The following is a 21687-nucleotide window of genomic DNA, read 5'->3' as shown; positions in this document are numbered from 1 at the left end:
CTCTCTCGATATCAAGCTCCCTCTCATTTTCGGCCCTGCTCTCCACAACGTGCTCATAAGTCTCATCTCGAATATGATGCCACCAGACTGCCTTCACCTTCCCTCACACCACGGCTACAGTCTCTCGACTCCCTGCATCACCTATTCAATCGATGCCAGTGGCTCAAATTCCGTTGTCGACATCGGTAATGACACCAATCCCTGCTGCCATCCCACTTGTGTCTTCAGTACCAACATGCCAAGCCATGCCTCCTCCTGTTGTTACACAGATATCTCATCTTGTCACACCTACTCTTCCTCTACAGTCTACTGATGAATCTGCCTATGACACAGAAATGTCACCAGCCTCTCCCTCTCCTGTCATTGCATCTCCACAGGAAGAAGTTGAAGACACTACACCTCAATTTCCAAATGAAGATAGATGTTCAGCTCTTCTCGAATGTGGTCCAGAGAGTGGCTCGGGCTTTAGGCCTCCAGGTTGATGAGGCTCCCAAACTACCAAGAGACCCTGTTTTTAAGATTGTTGATACCACTGCAGTTTTACCAGCTATCCTTCCTTTTGTCATGCCCAGCCTGGAGGACGGCTTGGAGGACTCAGAGGATGAGCTAGAGCCCCTGGGACCTGAACCTGTAATGGAGGAGCCAGAGCCCCTGGGGCTTGAACCTGTAATGGAGGAGCCAGAGGCTGGCCCTAGTTTGTTTTGTTTGTTTTGTTTTGTTTTTATTTATATACCGCTATTCCAAAGATCATAGCGGTGAACAGCAAGTAAGCTAATTAGCAAGTAAGCTAATTTGCCCCCAACAATCTGGGTACTCATTTTAGCGACCTCGGAAGGATGCAAGCCTGAGTCAAGCTTGGGCCCTTTTGCTGGTCTTGAACTCGCAACCTTGTGGTTTCGAGTGAATGGCTGCAGTACAGGCATTTAACCACTGCGCCACCAGTTCTACTGGAGCAGAGTCTGTGGCCCCTCCAGAGGTTCAGCAGTCAAGTTTGCCTGGTGCCGAGGCTGTGGACATGGAGGAGGATCGGGGCAGTGTGTCTACCTTCAAGGAGCGTTGAGCAGAAAGAGAGGGCCTTCGAAGATCTCGGAAGCTTTATCAGAAGCGTGTTCGTAATCAGACACAGCTGAAGGCCGGCTCCTTGCCTTCTTAAGCACCTGGAGCATGGGTGGTTCTTTGCCAGTGGATATCTGACTCTTTTAGAGGAAAGACTCTGTCTCTGGCTCCTTTGGCTTCTTGTCTTGACTACTCGGAAACCTTGACCTTGGACTGCTTTATCGACCTGCCTAGCTGTTACCCTGAACCTCGGACCATCTGACAATTCTCTTGGTAATCCCTTTTGGTACAACTACTGTGAATCTCCAGGACTGTGTAGCTTACACTGACTTTGCTGTGCTGGGAGGGGGTTTTTTGTTTGAGAACTAGCTGCCTTATCAGCCCTTTGGCTGTTTTCCCGGACACCTTTCTTGGCTTCTTTATCTGATGTCATTAACTTTTCTTGGCTGAAACCCACATCTGAGCCACCTGCAGGAGTGGAGGAGCTTCAAGGAGCTTCAAGGAGCTTCAGAGGCCTCTTAGCCAGCCACCCTTCACTTTCTTTGAGTCACCTGCAGCAGAGGAGGAGCTTTAGAGGCTTGGAAGCCATTACTGCCTGAACTTCATTTCTAATTTCCTTGAATTAACCTCAGAAATTTAGACTACCTTTTTGTAGCTTTTGCAGCTACTCAGAGGTTAGTTCACCTACTAGAAACTGGACTTAGTGTAACCTTCTATAAGTTCCTTTCTAATCTGACTATTTTATCCATCAGACTCCTGGCTCCTTATGGTGACAGGCAATGTTACTAAACACTATTAGCTATTATTTTTCCATATTTGTCATTGTTACATTTTGTGCTGCTGATTTTTGGGTCGAGAATCCATTTCCTTTCATGGCCCACTCCATCTCTCCTAATCTGATCTCCATCCGGCCTCTTCCTCTTTCTCAGTTTCCATTCTTCTGTTCACTTTGGAATTGTCATTCCACGGCCCCTAAAACGGCAGCAATTCATGACCTTTTTCTCAATCACCTTGCTCTTACTGAAACTTGACTTCTGGTCCATGATACTGCTACCTTTGCAGCCCTCTCTTTTGGTAGTCTCTTTTTCACCCATACTAGTCGTTCTGAGGGTAGAAGAGGAGGGGTCAGCATCTTACTGTCTGATTCCTGCCAGTTTCAAGTGCTGTCTTTTCCCCCAAACTACTGCTTCTCTTTGTTTGAGTTTCATTCTATTAGACTTTTTCTTCCTTTACAGTTGTGGGTTGCTGTTATCTATAGTCCACCCAGTTCTGCTACTCAGTTCCTCTCTGACTTTAAGTCATGGCTGACATTCTTTTTATCCGATTCCATCCCCTCTCTGATCTTAGGTGTCTTTAATATCCATTTGGCCAATTTTAACAATCCGACAACCTCTTGCTTTTGTTCTCTCTTAGCCTGTTTTAATAATAATAATAATAATAATAATAATAATAATAATAATAATACGGTTTATTTATAGACCGCTATTCCGCGATGATCATAGCGGTGTACAGTAAAATCGTAATACAATACAAAATACAGTTAAAGGAGGGAGAAGTCTCGTCCTTCAGGCAGTCCAAGATGTTGCTGGGTCTGCCTGATGGCTCCCTCTGAGGCCGAGATGACAGTTGAGGAGGGAGGGGCCTCTTCCTTCAGGCAGTCCCCGATGTTGCTGTGTCTGCCTGATGGCTCCCTCTGAGGCCGAGATGACAGTTGAGGAGGGAGGGGCCTCTTCCTTCAGGCAGTCCAAGATGTTGCTGGTCTGCCTGATGGCTCCCTCTGAGGCCGAGATGACAGTTGACAGTTTTAACCTTCGACTTCATTCTGATTTTGCCACTCATTCACCTGGACACTGTCTTGATCTAGTTCTTGCTGCAAAATGTGTCATCTCTATCTACCTTGCCAACGATTTCCCATTATCGGATCACTATTTAATGTCTTTTACTCTTGCTCATACACCACCTCCTTGTCGTATCATTTGACCTGGTCCTAGCTGCTTGTCTTCACTTCTCTGGGTTTTACCATACATCAAAGGAGTCACAGACAGAATATGCAAAGTCTGACAGATATTTCACAGTGGTCACTGATGGTCAGGTTTCGTCTTCTGTCCTACTCTCTGTTGGAGTTCCACAGGGCTCTGGTTCGGGTCCCCTATTGTTTTCTTGCTACACACTGTCTTTAGGTAAGCTCATAAGTTCCTTTGGCTTTTCTTATCATCTGTATGCTGATGCCACCCAGCTGTATCTTTCAACCCCTGATCTTTCCTTGGGTCTTGAACAGCAAGTATCTTCTTGTCTCAACACTATTTCTCAGTGTACGCGGCACTGGTGCGTAAAGCTCAATACTTGACTTGAGCTTATTTTTCCTCCAGAGGCTACTTATTTTTCCTACAGAGTACTCCTTTTCAATTCTTGTCGACAGCATCTCTATTTGACCTGTGCTGGAAGCCCGCAGTCTTGGTTTCATTTTTTAATCTTCTCTGTCATGTACCCCCCAGATTCAAGCTATAGCTAAGACATGTAGATTTTTTCTTTATAATATAGCTAAAATGTGACCATTTCTTTCAGCCTCCACTGCCATGATTTTAGTCCATGCCTTAATAATCTCACGAGTGAATTTCTACAACCTTCTTCTGGTGGGGCTTCCTCTTTCTCATCTCCCTCCTTTGATTTCTGTCCAGCATTGGCTCACCATTACGATTATATCTGTTGCTATCCCTCCACTGGCTCTCTCTCCCCCTCCATATTAATTATAAACTCCTATTTGTGACTTTTAAAGCCCTGCATGGGCTGGCCCCTCCTTATTTATCGCATCTTCTTTCTCTGTACCTTCCCACTCGCACCCTCTATTCTAGCAGCCAAGGATCGTTGTCCCAGCCAAGGTTTTCAATTTCTCCAGCTCAGATCCACCCCCTTTCTTTGGCTGCCCCCTACTCCTGGAATCTCCTTCCCTCTTGAGCATGGTTCATCTCCTCTTTACCTAACTTTAAAACTGAGCTAAAGACCATTTTGTTCAGGGAAGCATTCTCAGACATTACTTGATGGTTATTCAATGTTTACTTTAATCTGTTGTTTGTATATATATATTTAATGATATTGTGTATCAATTTTATATTGTATTCCATTTTTTAGAATGTATGCCACTGGCAGTTACATTTTATTTTATATTATGTACAGCACTGTGTAAACCTACAGCGCTTTATAAAGTTTAATAATAATAATAATAATAATAATAATAATAATAATAATAATAAATAACCTGTAAACACAGTCTTTCCAGGGGAGAGTAACCCCATCCAGGACTGATTGACATATCTCCAGACAGTTGACAGCAAGCATCTCAGTCTAGTTAGGATTTAGCTTCATTTGTTTTTCCTCATCCAACCTATTAGGCATTCATTTAGCAGAGGCACACTATGCTAATCTGATGCTGTTACAGTCGGCTCTTCATATCCATGGATTCTGGATACACAGTCAACCATTCATGGCTTGAAAATATTCAACAACAATATCCATTGATTTTGCCATTTTATATAAAGGACACCAATTTAATATGCCACTGTATGTAATGGAACTTGAACTTCCTTGGATTTTGATATCCATGAGAGGTTCTGGAATCAAGCCCCAGCAGATACCAAGGTCCCATTGTACTGCTTCTGTTAGAAGGCATTGCTGAATTGAAAGACTGGTTTGAAGGTACCATATAGGCTTATGGAGTATGTTAAGGTTGAATGATACAAAACAATTTGTGATATAAGCATGTAGAATAGGGTTGGTGGGCAAAGTGTAGCCTGTGGGCCACATGTGGCCCCAGAGCTGTTTTTATGGCCCTAAAGGCCCCCCAGGGGTAACAGATCTTTCTGGGTTTTTTTTGTGTTTGTTTTTGTTTTTGTTGTTGTTTTTGTTTTTTTTATCTCCAAACACTCCTTAAGAGCATGGGGGAATTTTCAACATTTTTGGGACCTGCCTGGCCAATTGTAGGCCCAGGAAATGCTTTTTTAAAATCAGAAGTTAAATCTTCAGTGACTTCCAATCACTTCCTATTTTGGATGAAAAAAGCCTTGCCTGGGTGGGACTTAAAACGTGGTTAAAAGGGGGAACATTTGAGAGTAAAAATGATGATGGGTTTTGTTTTTATTGGTGGGTATGTGGTGGAAGGTGTGATCCCCCAAATCTCCTTTGGGGCTAATGTGGCCCCATGGACTCCTATAGTTACCCACCTTGATGTAGAGGGTCAATGCTGCCTTCTTATCAGAACCGTACAGTTACAATAAAATGTTAAAATTCAAAGGTATAGCCCTGTTAATCTGGAAAGTCAGTATGCAAAGGGATCTTGCAGTATCTTTGAGTCTAACTGAAAGAAAAAAGTTGGTAGCCTGCATCTGTGGAAGTAGGCTGAAGTCTACAAAAATTCATGCTACCAACTTCTTTCAGTTAGTCTCAAAGGTGCTACAAGATCCCTTAGCATAATAAAATGTTAAGTTCAGGGTAAATATAAACATTGGTACTTGATTGATTGAGAAATAAAAGGGCATGTACATGGTTCTTTTTTAAGACTGTAGTGTCTTAGGGTTTTATCACACATGGCTTTTAAACAGTGATTTAAATGGGAGGAAAGTGGTATTGGTGATGCTGATTGCACAGTGCCACTTCCCTCCCATACAAGTCCTGTCCTTCAGTCATCCCTTCTCATTTACGAGGGAAACCCAGGAATGAGCTGCCAATTGTGCAATGCCTCGGGTGCAAAAAGCCATTCCCGGGGCATTTGCGCAATTGGCAGCTACATAGTGTCACCCCCTGCCCCTCGCTATTTTAATCTTTTTTCCCCCCTCAGGTTTTTGCACTATTTCAGACCTCACAGCCTTAATGTTGTTTTTTTTTAATATATTAAAATGTTAAATTGGAGTGTCATAGCTTTGAAATTATGCTAGAAAAGTTGGGGGGGGGAATAAAAACACAAAAACAGGTATGCTGGGGAGCGAGGGAGAAATACAATACAGTAAAAGCAATAAAAGTGGTACATTGCCATTTTAATTGTTTTTCATGATTGTAGCGAGAAAGGGGCGGTGTGATCAAGCCGGGAGAGACAGAGAAAAGACCTTACAATTGTATACTTCCTTGCTGCTGATAGAAATGAATGGCTATCATGACATTTCAGTTTGGGATATTTTAGGATTCTGCCGTTTGGTAATATTGATAATGTAAGATAATAGGGTTCAATTTGGCAATATAAGCGAAGAGCTGAAAAAATATACATTGCTGACTCTTTTTTTTTTCTTACTGAAAAAAGTAAAATGAATAGGATGGGATATATAAATTCACAAAAGCCCTAGGTATATTCTTGATATTTCTCCAGGAACAATCCATTGTGGTGGTGGTGGGGGAGGAGCATTTAAACAGGGTCAAACACCTCAAATGTTCTGTTAGTCTGGCTTAAAATAGTGTTTAAAAGAAACAAGCAAATAGTAATTTCCTGTACTATGAACATCTTTCTTTCAGATATTCTGTTCTTCAAACATTATGAAATTGATTGCTCCACAGGAAGGAAAGATGAATACTAGGCAATTTTTTGAAGCAAAACAGTTCTTAAACCTTGCTATGTTAACCATACTGTTTGCATGTTTCTCAGTGCTAGGAACCTGTTTCTCAGTGCAAGGAACCTGATGATATGCAGATGAATATTACTTTGATATGACAATAGTTGTCAGTATATTGAGATGTCTTTTATTTGCTCAGGCCAGTAGGAAATGTCCTGTTCTGTTATAGTTGAAAATCTTAGGAAATCTTTTATAAAATAACCTTATTTTTTTTCCTTTTAGGACAATAGCAGTGGTGATGATGATGACGACGACTTTGCAGATGATAATTGTAATTCAGAATTAGGACAGTGGCATCTGAAGCCCACTATATGTAAACAGTAAGTTTTAATGTAAGATATTGATTGTTTTCTGTATGTATGACAGATGCATTGTAGAATTAAGTTGTTGAGTTGAGAAATACTAGCCGTTTAGGTGCTAACTTTCTGTAAAACTGTTTTTGGACTAAGCCTCAAGCTGTAGAGCTCAGTTCAGTCTTTGGAGATGCACTCGACTGAGTAACAGCATGAGAAGTGGTGCTGGAGGGTTGCAGAGGAAGGCAATTGCAAAGACCATATTTTCATAATCAAAACTAGCGCTACATTCACTAACTGTTCCTGTGCTGGATAAATATGCAAGTTACATCATATGAAGGAGTGTTCTGCTGTTTTCTTCCTGTGGTGGAATGATTTCTTGAAATGTCAGCCCTTCTTATCCACAGTTTTTTTTATCCATGGATTCAGGCATTCACAGTTTGAAAATACTTGAAAAATATATAATTTCCAATGGCAAACACTGATTTTGCCATTTTATACAAGGAACATCATCTCAATGTGCCATTTCATTTACTGGAATGTGAATATCCACGGTTTTTGGTATCCATAAGGAAACCTGAAACAAAACCCCAGCGGATACCAAGGGCCCACTGTATAGTGATCTCTTTAGATTTGGAAAATCTGCACACAGTGTTCAGCTTCTATTACGGTGGCCCTCATTTTGTAACATATTTTAATAGCAACCTTTATTCTAGTAGACAAATTTGTTCTGAAATTAAGATCAAGTAGCTTGTGAAATAGAGGTGGAAATGAGTTTATGCTCTTTAAAAAATGGAGAAAAACTGCCCTAGAAGGTTTTAACACTTTAGAGATGTTTAACAAAGATCTTTTGATTTTGGCCTGGTTTAGGTTGGCAACTTTGATGGATTGGGCTGAAGAATACATTAGCTTCCCACAGGGCTTTGGAAGGATACTCTCCCCTATTGCCTTCCCCTACAAAATAATGGGTCTATTATAGTAGCCAATAGTGCTCTCAATTCTCTGGATTGGTGTAGTTGGCCATTTTTCCAAACCTGGGCAAAGGGAATCACCTTTTTAAAGGGTTATAGTGGCCCACCTTCGATGTATAAAAGGTTTTATTCAAATAAAGTGATTGTGCAAAGATGTCTGATTGCATCCAAAGAAAGGCCTTTAGAAGCCTTAAAAAAAAAAAAACCAAAGATGAAACATCTGAATTTGTGGTTAAGTGGCCTCCAGAAGCTTACGGTTGTGATTAGCTTTTGGGCCAAGATTACCTTCATTTTTTCCCCTCACTGTGTGTCCTGAGGTGGAAAATGGGCTCATAAGGAGGCTACAAAAGTAGTCTTGAGGGACTGCATGGATCCTACAAGCTGCACTGGCCCCACTTCAAATGGCTCTTAAATCTCTAGCATTTTTGTGTGTTTATTTTAGTCAAAATACCAAGTACAGTCAGCCCTCAGTTTTGTGGGGGTTAAGGTGCAACTCATTCATGAAAGTGGAAAAACCATTAATATAGGTCCACTATTTATTTATTTTTACCCGAGAGAAACCTTTTTAGGCATCTGTAGGTCCTCTAGCACAACTCTATGGTCAGCTACTAGTGAAAGCTGACCATAAAATTGTGCTGGAACACCTACAAATGCCTAGAAGAGTATTATATCTAGCAGTTGATAGGTTCTCCAGAGTAATTCTACTTCTTCTGGCAGAAATTGACCATAGGATTGTCCTACAGATGCCTAGAGAGGCAGAGGCAATCCTCGGATAATTAAATCATTTGCTTAACCCAGGGGTAGGCAACCTTTTTGAGCCGGGGGCCGGGCTTCTGTCCCTCAGACAACTGGGGAGCCGAAGCCAGGGAGGAGCTTCCACTCTCCGGGGGCGGGGCCACATGCTGGGGGTGGAGCTTCCACCCTCCGGGGGCAATGCCACACACTGGGGGTGGAGCTTCCACCCTCCAGGGGCGGGGCCAGCGCTGGAGGCCTCACCCTCTTTCTGGGGCCCTGACGGGGCCCCAGGCCCCGTCAGAGGCCAGCAAAAAAGCCAACTGGGGCGCCAGCGCTAGAGGCCTCGCCCTCTTTGCCAGCCCCTGATGGGGCCCCAGGCCCTGTCAGAGGCTGGCAAAAAAGTCAACGGGGGCGCCAGCGCTGGAGGCCTCCCCCTCTTTGCCGGCCCTGCCGGCCCCCCATCTCACATTCATTCTCTTTTCTTCCTCCCTTTTCCTTATTCCATCTCCTTTTCTCATTCTCCCACTTCCTTCTCTCCCTCCCACTCTTTTTCCATCCATCTCTCTCTTCCTCCCTTTTCCTTATTCCTCCCTTTCTATTTCCCTTTCACCTTCTTACTACCCTTCCATGCCTTTCTTCCTCCATTTCCTTTTTTCCCCCTCTCTCACTCTCCCTTTTACCCTTTCTTTCTTTCCTTCCATTCATCTTTCTTCCTCCCTTTCCTTTATTTCCCCTTTCTTCCTTCCCTCCCTTCCACCTCATCTTCTATTTCCCTCTCCCTTTCTCATCCCCCTTCCTTCTTCCTTCCTTCCCTCCCTCCTGTCTTCCTAGCTCCCTTCCCTTCTCCCCATCTCTCCCTCCACACCTCTTTCCTTCCTTCCTTCCCTTCCTGCTGGAGGCAGACGTCCATCCCTTCTTCCTTCCCATCTCCCCTTCTCTTTCTCCTTCCTTCCTTCCCCTTTGTCTCCCTTCACATCCCTCTTTCCCTCATGTGTCTCTTCCTCCATCCCTCCCCCATCTCTCCCTCCACACCTCTTTCAATCCCTCTCTCCTTCATTTCCCCCTTCCTTTCTTCTTCCTTCCTGGCTCTCTTCTCTTCATCTCTACCTCCACACCGCTCTTTCTTTCTTTCTTTCTTTCTTTCTTTCTTTCTTTCTTTCTTTCCATCCCTTCCACTCTCTCCTTCCTTTCATCTCTTTCCTTCTTTCCACCCATCTCTCTCTTCCTTTTCCTTCCTCCCCCTCCCTTTCTCATTCTCTCTCTTCCCCTTTCCCCATCTCTCCCTCCCTCCACCTCTCTTCCTTCCTTCCTTTCTTTCCTTTCATCCGTCTCTCTCTTCCTTTTCCTCCCACCCTCCCTTTCTCATTCTCTCTTTTCCCCTTTCCCCATCTCTCCCTCCCTCCACCTCTCTTCCTTCCTTTCTTTCCTTCCATCCGTCTCTCTCTTCCTTTTCCTCCCACCCTTCCTTTCTCATTCTCCCTTCTCCTTCTTCCTCCCCATCTCTCCCTCCACACCTTCCTTCCTTCTCTCTTTCTTTTCCTCCCTCCCTTTCTCACTCTCCCCTTGCCTTCCTTCCCTGTCTGTCCCTCCACACCCCCTTTTCTTTTTTGCTTTCTTTCCTTCCTCCCGTCTCTTCCTTTTCCTTCCTTCCTCCCTTTCTCTTTCTCCCTTCTCCCCATCTCTCCCTCTACACCTCTTTCTTTCCTTCCCTCCTTTCCACTCGCCTTCCTTCCTTCCATCTCTTCTTCTTTCCCTATCTTTCTCCATTCCCCTTTCTTTCTTTCTCTCCCTTCCACTCTCTCTCCTTCCTTCCTTTCCTCCCTTCCCTCCTTCCTTCACTCTCCTGCTGGAGGCAGAGGTCCAGGAGGGAGGAGGCCGGCGGCCCCCCAAAGGCTTTGGCCTCTCGCACGAGCGAGCGGGGCCTCTGGCCTCTGGCGCAGTGGCAGCTCATGCGAGAGTGAGGAGGCCGGCGGCCCCCCAAAGGCCCTGCCCGCTTGCACGACAGACCTTTGGCCTCTCACGCGAGCGAGCAGAGGCCGGCGGCCCCCCAAAGACCCCGCGTGAAGGGCCTGGTGCTGCCACCGATTGCCGCCGGCACGGGGCCTTTGGCAATCGGCGGCAGCACCGGGCTCGGGCTGGTCCCCCGGCCTAAGCGGGCCGGGGATGGCCAACCCCTAGCTTAACCTGCAAATATGAAGGGATAACTGTGTAACTGAAATATTACCTTGATTCTAAATTTGTCTGATCAAGGCTAGTTGACTTTTCTATAGTGTTTTCTGAACAACAACAAAATAGGATTTCTACATTTCCCTCCCTTTTTTGGTCATTTCCAAATTTGGAGATCAGATGGAAAAACAAATGCCATCAATGGTTTTTTGTGAGTTTTTCGGGCTATGCGGCCATGTTCTAGAAGTTTTTCTTCCTGACATTTCGCCGGCATCTGTGGCTGGCATCTCCAGAGAATGCTTGCCTGGAAAAAGTGGGTATATATCTACTGTGTGAGCCTGGGAATGCAGGAGTGATTTGCATGTGTATTGTTCTCTGCTGATGGCTGGCCTCAGGCTGGGAGGCTAATGCAAAAGAAGATTAATGTCTGCTAATTGGTGATCATTATCTGCTGGGAAAGCCCCTGACTCTGAGTGGTTTCCTATTCGCATTTGCTGAGTCCTTATTTTGCTATTCCTCAGGACTGGTAGCCAAATTTTGTTCACTTTAAGGGTTTCTTCTTTCCGGTTGAAATTATCCAAATGTTTATGGATATCAATGGCTTCTCTGTGCATCCTGACATGGTGGTGGTTGGCATGGTCCAGAATTTCAGTGTTTTCAAATAGTATTTTGTGCCCAGGATAATTTGTAACATATTCTGCTACTGCTGATTTTTCTGGCTGACCCAGTCTGCAGTGTCTCTCGTGTTCGTTGATTCTTGTTTGCACACTGCGTTTGGTGGTCCCTATGTAGACTTGTACACAGCTAGATGGTATGCAGTAAACTCTGCGGCTGTGAGAGGGTCTCTCTGGTCCTTGACTGAGGGAAGCATTTGCTGGATTTTCTTCGACGGTTTGTAAACCATTTGAAGGTTGTGCTTCCTCACTACTTTGCCTATTCTGTCTGTGACTCCTTTGATGTATGGTAAAACCCAGAAAAGTGAAGAGAAGCAGCCAAGGACCAGGTACTTTTTCTCTGTGTTAAATACATTTGGGGTGTCTGGAAATATCTATACCCCAACCCTCATGAAAGTTAAGGGCCAACTGTATATATATGTGTCTATGTGTGTATCCTAAATTACCTATTGATTAGAAAAATGTACTTCAGACAAATTGAAGGAGAAATGCAAAGAAAATGTTTCTCTGAGTTTTGGTGTGTTATAATTTATTCTACATGAATCCAAGCATAGTTTATAATATTACAATACAATAATGTAACAATATTTAGAAGGGTGTGTAAATAGCTTTCACACTATCTGTATTTAGGCACATATAAAATCTCACTTTAATTTGCATTTGTACAGAACTCAATGAAAGCAAAGTCCCATATGGCTTTAGAGCTTCAGACAAGAACCGAGTTTAGGTATGGTGGTAGGCAAATAAATATTTCCATGTCTGATACCCATACCTGGCTGTAAAGTCTAGAAGACTGTAGGTGAAATAAACACTATTTTACAAAGGGTCATAAGGAATACTTCTTTGTTCCTATCACTCATCTAATTTGTGCATCTCCTCTCTATCCTGTGAAGCATTTCTTTAATCCTGTTTCCCAATTTGAACAAAGTGGCATATATGAAAGGCTAACCGACAAAACACTGTTTTTTCTTGTAGACCTTGTATTCTTCTCATGGATTCACTGAGAGGCCCATCCCGATCAAATGTCGTCAGAACATTAAGAGAGTGAGTACTTAACATCTAATGTAGGTAGAACCTTTCATTAATCCATAAGAACATTCTTCTGACTCTCACTTTTGTATTGCAGATACTTGCAAGTGGAGTGGGAAGTAAGGAAAGGTAGCAAAAGAAGTTTTTCCAAAGAAGTCATGAAAGGCTCAAACCCTAAAGTGCCCCAGCAGAACAACTTCAGTGATTGCGGAGTTTATGTGCTACAGTATGTGGAAAGCTTTTTTGAGGTGAGCTTACTGGTTAAGATTTACATTGTATTTGGCTTCAGAATACCAAGCAAATTCCTAGAGCCTTTTCCTTTCTTACTCAATTATTTGTGGGATGTGGCATTGGATTTTTTTATTACTTAAATAGTATATCTCCTCTCTCCTGGAATAAAGTTTTCTGAGCAGCTTACCATTAAATTAAAAAACTTCATTCATTCAAAGTAGGAGAGCCACATATTGGGTAAGTTGCCCAGATTTGATAGAAAGGGAGGTAAGAGCTCGACTTCCAGTGTCACACTTAGTGTAGGATACCCTATAAAGCAACACAGCCTATGAAGATACTTGCCTTAGCAGAAGCACCTTGCTATCAGGAGATTACAGAGTCAGACTACTGTGAAATTAAAACTGCTCTTTCTAGAAATCCAGGTTATGTAGGTAAAAGTTTAGTGTAGTTAAAACTGTGTGTACTAACATGGGGACTAGGAAAAAGTAGCATTTTTGGTTTTTTTAATTCCTGCTTTTTAGTACATGTGCCAGTACTATTATTTAGACTTTGTATATAGTCTTTGTATATTATTGTTATAAACCCATGTCTTTTCCCCCCCACTAGACACCCATTATAAATTTTGAATTACCAATGAATTTAACAAACTGGTTTCCCCGCCCAAGAATGAAAACAAAAAGAGAAGAAATAAGGAACATAATCCTGAAACTCCAGGAACAGCAGAACAAAGAGAAAAAGGGACAGAAGGACATTAATTTGACAGAAAAATCTGTTGAGGAAGGAACAGAACAATTTATCAGCAGCTGTTCAGACTGATATTTTGATGTTGCATGTGGTTCATACACTTTACAGAAAACAACCTGAGATTTACCATGCCTTCTCTACCCAAACTACAGACTTGGAGTATTATCAGTTCAGACTTGCTGTTGATGCTTACAAATGTGTGTCATTAATTCTACAGTCTGCCCTCAATGTATTAACTAGACAAATCTGTACATATGTTGATTAGGCCAACTTTTTTCAACATTTGTAATTAAGTTTTTCACTACTTAGGAAACCTTTGTTATGTATTTCTGTTCATAGAACCTAATAGCAAGTTCTAGACACAAAGCAAATAAAGAGAATATTTATAGGATGAATTGGTTAACTTTTTCTGTATTAAGTAAAGTTGTCATTGAACATTTCCCAGTAAGAGTTCTATAATGCATGGGGAATCCTTATGTAGCAAGTAATCAAACCCATAGTTTGATTTACAGTTACCATTACAAGACGTTCTGCTTCAGCTATGTACAACAATGTAAAAATATGTCTAAATGCATTGTGTTTCCAAGGTGAGTGGTTTGCATTTAAAATCCAAGTGCAGGCAATGTAATCTTTGGTAGGGAACGCTTCCAATACTAAAAGATAGAACTTCACAAGTGCTTGGGATAATGCTGCTTTCTGACCACACGTCTTACCCAAGCAGTGTTTTAACACAGTCTCAAATACAGTCGGCTTAAGTAATACTGTTGGATCCTTTTTTGTGGTTCCTGAATGTTGTTCAACTGTATTTTGACAATTCTTTCATTATAAAATTGTATTTTTGGTAAGTGTGCTTAAAATAGCAGCAAATTGCCCGCATTACATTTTCTCTGTCAAAATTCTGAATGTTACATTCATATGTGCTTTATCTGATGAACATTTTTTAAAAATGTATAAGTACTATATTTTGTAATGCCTGGAAAACCAAAATATTGTTGGATTTCATTGCTTGCTTGCTTCTTAATTTTAAGTAGAACCGTCTAATATGACTCAATCATGTTGGCAGATTTACACAGTGTGCTTTGATTTTTTAAATTATGTAAGACATACAGCCTTATGATACCAGCCACTCTAAAATTCCAAAGAAGGCAACTACCTTTCTTAACTTTGAAAGAAACTATCAGAAGGTATTGTATTCAAAAAGATGGGGTAGAAACTCCTTTGAAAACACATTTGTGTATGTAACAATGCCTTTCTTGAAAAGAGACCTATGTGTTCTGCTGTGGGGAAGGATAGAATCTGTGAGGTGGAGGACTAGATGAACTATGGACTTCCTATCTACTTCCTGTTTACAAGAGAAGTTTGTATAGAATCATACATCTTTGCACCAATGTTTGGTTCTTAGGCTGGTCTCACCTGCTCAGTAATCATATCAGATATGGACAGCTAGCTCTCAAATTGCTTTCCAAAAGTATCCTAAAGACCAAAGCCTAAAGAAAGCAGGCTGTACCATTTGGGGCTGTAGTTTTATCACAGAGACATAATTGGAAGTGTTAGACAATGAGCAAAGAATCTTCATGACACTGTCAGTATTACTTAGAAGAAATCCATGGACAGTAGTCCCAACCAGAGTAGACTGGAGCAATTACTGAGTGGTACAAGGGCCCTTCCTATCCGTGGGGGTTTGGTTCTAACCCCCACATTGTGGATAGGATAAAATGTGTGAGCTCAAGCCCATGTTAGTCAGTAGGTGGTGACATGCCAGCAAGCCCATTGTACATGCCTCCATTAGCTAATATGGGGCAGGCCAATCCATGGGAGCACCAGTCTGCATTTGGCTAGCCTGCTGATACGATGGGTTCACTATAATTCTACACTTTTCTAGATCCCATTGAACCAGTAGGTCTACTCTGGTTGAGACAAGCATTAGGATTCAGTCCATTAGCTGCCCAGTGGATGCTTACTTTAAGAAGCTACCTGGGACTGAAGCCTGGTGGGTTTTCCCCATATGTTTGTTTTGTTAGAGCAGGTGTTCTGGCATTCCTCACCATTAGACTGTGCTATCTGAGGCTTGCTAGGATTTGAATCAAACAGTATCTGTAGTACCATGTGACTCACACTCCTTTGGCATTGTCAGTGTTACTCAGATGAAAACCATCAACACCAGTTTTTCCTTCGAATTCAGATGGTAGTTCTTTTTTAGAAAGGAATAACCTCATTGATGTTAAATTATCCAACGTATATTCCTAAATTGTCTGACAGTTACTAGGAATTGAAACAAAGGAAGCTTAACTATCAGACAATTCAGGTATATACTCTGGATATACCTGAATTGTCTGACAAATACTAGGAATTGAAACAAACAAAGTAAACTTAAGGTGTTGGTAAGAAATGTATACATTGTTTCATTTTGCACCTTTAAAAAATAGTACTACTTGAATACATTATTTAGAGCAGTTATCTAGGTAAAACATACTTTCCAGTGCAAGGTTGTTTGTTGCAATATCTTGATTTGGTTGAAATAAGAATTTTGTTTTTACATTTTAAAAAACAGGTTGTGGTGTATCTTAGTTTCTGTTTATTTGATTCTATTCCTGAAAATGGCCTGGAGCTTAAATTCCTTTTCAAGATGTGAAGAATGCAATGTTTCTCTCTTAATCTTATGGAAAAGGATCAGTCGTGCAGCAAGCTGATACACATGTTGATATAGATCTATTTTTTTAATAAAATGATGGAAAACAAGTGTCAAGACATTGAGTATTCATAATGTATGGTGCCTAGTCTTATACTGATGTATTTGCAACAGTATATTTTAAAAAATCAAAAGCACTTGCCCAAGGTGAGATTAGTGAGCAAATATAAAAGTTAGGATGTGAATCTGTAAAGTACAAATGAGGGGGTGGAGGAAATAGGGGAGGGATGAGATCCCAAGGTTGTAATAGGACCCTGAGAGTGAACAATTTGCCCTAATTTGACACATCTGAAGAATCTTGCATTCGAATGATAAAAGATTACAGAAATTATATATTGAGAGCCACTAAGATGATCCATAGAGTAAGTTGTTTATGCTAGTGGGTTCATAATTCCCACATGGAAATAGCATCCTTGTGGATACAGTAAATATGGCAAGTTTATTAGCAAGGTGCTGTTTTGCAGCCATGTGGATTTTAAACTACAAGTGTAGACAGTGTACTACCTGCGGTAGCAGTGGCAATTTATATAATCAAATATCCTTGTGACAAATTGTATGTTGCTGAAATTATAAGAACATGAAAAAGTTTTTTTGTGGGTTATTTGGGCTATGTGGCCTTTCCAGGTCACACAATATATACAGCCAAGTCCTTTCTAGGCAGACATTCTCTGAAGATGCCAGCCACAGATGCTAGCAAAACATCAGGAAGAAACTGCTAGAACATGGCCACATAGCCCGAAAAACCCACAAAAAACCATGGATGCCGGTCATGAAAGCCTTCGACTTCACAACATGAAAAAGCATTCCAGAAAACCTAAGCAAGGTCTACAAGGCATGATTTGTCCCCACTCACCCCATGAATAATTTTGTGTGATAGAAACAGTTCAAGGTTTCTCATTCTGAGTAATAGAAAACAATCCCGACATTGGATTTATGAAGAAGGGAAATGTGTTGGATGTTTTCTTTATGTATTGTAGCTCAGTAACAGTCATTTGGAGTGAAGATGTAGACTTTCTTTCCATTGCTTTAAATTAATTTTGCTTTTCTTCTTCGCTGGGTATTACATTTTTTGTTAGCTTTCACAGGTATGTTTGGCAACTTATGTGCACAGTTGTTTATTTTTAAAACTTCACTAATGTAAGTCATGGCTTGTTGAGCCCCATCGATTTAAATGCTTCTGCTTTATAACTACAGTTGGACCTCCATATCCAAAGCTATCCACGGCTTGAAAATATTTTTTAAAAATGTAAATTCCTAAAGGTAAACCTTGATTTTGCCATTTTATATAAGGTACATCATTTTACAATGCCATTGTATATAATGGGACCTGAGCATCCTTGGATTTTGATATTCACAGGAGTCTTGGAACTGAACCCCAGTGGATACCAAGGGCCCACTGTAAATCTGAATTTGAACCATTATGTGTTTGTATATTTTAGCATTTACATAAGTATTTGAATGGTTATAATATATATTATATATATATATTATATATATATATAATGTAAATTGTAATTATTTATATTTTCCTAAAGAGAGGTTTCAGTTCAAAGCTCATTAAGCCAATGAAATGTTTGTACTCCTTATGATTTCATCTCCCCACCCATCCTGGAAGTAAATCCCATTGAAGCCATTGGAGCTTACATCAGGGTTGATTTACTGGCTTCTACTATTTGTGGATGTTCGTCAAAATAGATTTTTACATGGAAGTTGTCAGAAGCACATGCCATTAAGATGGTACTGTGTATGACCAGTACTCATTAAAAGTAGTATGAATGAGTTATTTAGACAAAGCTATCAGGTTGCTGACTAATTAGAAGTATCTCTTGTATTGGTTTTCATGTTGGGTAGAATGGCTGTTAAGAATTCTTATAAAAGTTTTAAGTTACTCAGCATGAAAAATGCATGACTTTCTGGTAAACATTTGCAAGAGGAAGAGATGACATTTAATATTCCCTTGTGGCATTCTATGTTTTTCTTGCTGAGAGTTGCCAGCTTACCATAAGAAGTAAAAGGGTGTCAGGAGAATATTCTAAAAGTAGACCCATGTTATTTCTCTGTTAACAGGACTTTCCTTTATATTGAGATATTTGTATTGTTCTTCTCCAAGAGTTCAGTGGCCCTTTCTGTTGAAGAACTGCTTTAGGCATTCCCTTTTCAATCAAGAGAAACTGGAAGTAGTTTCTTAAAATTGTGTAACACAGGACAGAAGGAGGATAAACCTCTCAAGGTGTGGGGAGTACTCACTGAAATCTTGCATTTCTGTGACTTTCAAAAATTCTGCAATCATTTGGATGTTTTCCTTCTTTTCTCAGTTGAGCCCATATTTTCTGTGAATTCAGAAAATAATAATTACGCAGGACCTTTATCTTAGCCTCTTTTGCATCATTTATGTCCTGTCAAATCTCTTTGACTGGAATGCTTGAGATTTAAACAAGAGCAGTGTGGCTGAAGATTAAATTTTCTCCATGATGCCTGTTTTCTATATGCAGTTAAACTGTCTTATACCTTATATCTGCAATAGTCCAGTTCAATAATCCTTTCTAAATCCTGCTTTACAGATAATTAGCTAAAATGAAGGGAGGTTTTCTTTAATTTAACATCTGAGCGGGCTGAGCTGGGCTTCCTGTTATGTGCTGTACACTACAGTGGAGATTATTAATTCTTTAAGAGAAATAAGGTAAATGCCAGCAATATGATTCCTCAAGGATCTGAAAATTTCATAAATTAAGGTTATCTAATTTTGGTCTGTTTGTCCTCTATAGCAGATGATTTCCTACATTTCTCCTGTGGTTAAACTTTTATAGTGGAGTACCCTCTTTTTCATTATTTGTCTCAAGTTGTTATAACAGCAACTACTTGGGCACACATTCTGAAACAGCCAGCAGTAATTGCTTATTACTTCATATGCATAAGGGAAAGGGACTTTGGACTTCCAGTACTTTGCCTGTGACATACTTTAAATGTTCTGGTTTGGGCAGGCTCAATTAATACGTTTATATCAACAACATCTGGAGAACCATATTTTGCCCACCCTGCAGATAAATAGACTAATGTAAACACATTTTATTGGGAAGCAGTGGTTTTTGTCAAACGTTACTACCAGGTCGCCCTATTTAAAACTATAGCTGAAGAATCAAAAACCCCATTCCTTCATACTTTGTGGGTTGTAAGTATGTGTATTTATGATTAGGAGCATACTTTTTGTTTGGTGGTACAGGACCAAGGCCTTTGTTTCTTCCACTCCTGTGGACTTCCCAAAACAGCTTACATGCCTTTTCCCCAGTTTATTAATTATAGTTTGTATCAGTGCAAATAATAATAATAATAATAATCTTATAGCTTAGATACATCTGCTGGATAATTAGATAGGCTTGTCCATAGCAAATACTGTTTATCTTTAAAAAAGAAGTTGGAATGTTTGTTCTACAGTGGTTAAAACCTAAAGATTATTGTAAGCATACATGTATGTACTTTAAATGCATCCTGTAGTGATAAGAGGTGTAAGTTAAAATTTATCTGGGAAATTATGTTTTTCACTTTTTCCATTTTACTAATAATTCTTTTGCCTTGTAGTTTTATCCTCTGGTTGTTTTCAAGTAATATGCAGAAAATATGACATTGTGACCTATGGACAGAAACCAGACATTCTATAAGTCAACGTCATGTATAACATGAGGGCATGCTTGGGGGTCAAAATTAAGGATTTTGATACAACCTGTGAATAAGTCGAGGGTAAAATTTAGGGGCATATAACAAAGGATATAAAGGATGAAGCAAAGGAAAATTACTTAGAAAATTCCAGCAGACATAATTGTTTGTGCTCACCCTCAAGGATGGATGAATGAAGACAGAACCTGGTTCCTCTTGGCACTCCTTTGAGGGGAAGCACCAAAGAGTGCCACTGCTGCCATTTTGCCACCCAGGCATTTAAAAAGGTCAGAAATGGTGCCACAGTGGTGAGAGTAAATTGGGTTGATGCTTTTAGGTTCTCCCAGGACAGACAGTTCTTGCCTTTTGCTCCTCCGCTTAGAGAAGGGGATGGTTCCTTTTTAGTTAAAAGTTAAAGTACATGGTTGTAAGTTCAATCCCAGCCAGGGGCTCAGGTTTTGACAGCCTTGCATTCTTCTGAGGTTACTAAATTGAGTACCCAGCTTGTTGGGGGCAATTAGCTTACAGTTGTAAACCACTTGGAGACTGCTTAGTGTGGTATGAAGCAGTATATAAATGAAGCTGCTATTGCTATTTCTACAGTACTTACATTGACCCATGCATAAGTCAACCCAGGTTGTTGGGGTCAATTTTTTGACTGAAATTTCTAGGTCAACTCACTATCTTCAGCAGCAGACAGCTGTAGGCTCACTGCAGAACAAGTTGTGATGCAGCTACTATACCTTATAATTCCTTATCACATTCCAAAGACATCTTGAGATGACTGCACAAGTCTGAATTATTCTATTTTTCTTTTCGGTGTTTTAAAACTAATTTAGAAGCGCATTTCTAATATAGAAACATGTGGCCAGTCAGTGTTTTGCATAAATTCTGTATTTTTTTCTGGGCATAAAATGCTGTTTGAAAACACTGAAATTCTGGACCATGCAGACAACTATCAGATCAGAATGCACAAGGAAGCCATTGAAATCCATAAGTACCTGGACAATTTCAGTAGGAAAGAATAAATCCTTAAAGTAAACAAAGGACCTGGACAGACCAAAATAAAGCTGCTTCAGGTCACTTTGGAGTTACGCTGTTTAAATGACACTTGCATCTTAAGAGGCCAGAAGCTGCGCTCCAGTCCTTAGGACTGGAGCATGGTTTTGGCATGACTTCCAGCCTCTTAGGATGCATGCAGCATTTAAGTAGCATACTTCCAAAGTGACCCGAAGCAGCTTTATTTGGCCTGTCTGTCCAGGCCCAAAGTTTGGCTACCAGTCCTGAAAAACATCAAAATCAAGACCCAGTCAATGCAAATGAAAACCACCCAGGGGGAGGAGGGGGGGAGGTTCCCGGCAGACAATGGATCATTTAATTAATTAATTAATTAAATAGACACCCTGAGACCTTGCCATTCAACAACAGAACAATACACAGATTAACATGCAGATTGCTTCTCCTCAACCAACAGTATATATGCCCCACTCTCTTCCGTGCCAGCATTCCCTGAAGATGCCAGCCACAGCTGCTGGCAAAACATTAGGAATAAACTGATAGCCTGAAAAACACACAAAACCCAATGTCTTTATGTTTAACATTGCTGACAGTTTAATATTAGTGTTCCCTCACTGACAACATTCATCAGAGAAACTGGGAGAAAGTGATTTGCAGTGCTTTTCTCCTTCTGCCATTGGACCTGGGGGTGGGGGGGTGGGGGTCACTGGATCCTAGGACAGATCTAGGGGTGTATGTTAATAACTTCCTCCATGTTTTACTGTCAGAGGTGCTCTTTATTAGCAGAGGAAAAAGAATGTTGTACTGCCCAGAATTGTAGCAGACAACCAAAACCAA

General features: G+C 40.9%; 1 protein-coding gene across 3 annotated transcripts in view; it reads left to right on the top strand.

The window, feature by feature from the left end:
* SENP6 (SUMO specific peptidase 6) overlaps positions 1 to 17230 on the top strand; it is a 107543-nt gene extending 90313 nt beyond the window's left edge. For all 3 annotated transcript variants that reach the window (XM_089530897.1, XM_089530898.1, XM_089530896.1), the window contains 4 exons: positions 6873 to 6970; positions 12465 to 12533; positions 12616 to 12766; positions 13356 to 17230. In XM_089530897.1, coding sequence (XP_089387023.1) covers positions 6873 to 6970; positions 12465 to 12533; positions 12616 to 12766; positions 13356 to 13565 — 528 coding nt within the window. In that variant the 3' untranslated portion in view covers positions 13566 to 17230. The remainder of the gene's footprint in view (positions 1 to 6872; positions 6971 to 12464; positions 12534 to 12615; positions 12767 to 13355) is intronic.
* Positions 17231 to 21687: the final 4457 nt, after the last annotated feature.

The sequence above is a fragment of the Sceloporus occidentalis genome, unplaced genomic scaffold, assembly GCF_023333645.1.
Source record: "Sceloporus occidentalis isolate IW3139 unplaced genomic scaffold, rSceOcc1.0.p SCAF_6, whole genome shotgun sequence".
Taxonomy (NCBI): Eukaryota; Metazoa; Chordata; class Lepidosauria; order Squamata; family Phrynosomatidae; genus Sceloporus; species Sceloporus occidentalis.
The sequence above is the reverse complement of the archived record's forward strand: the minus strand, read 5'-3'. Positions and strand labels throughout refer to the sequence as shown.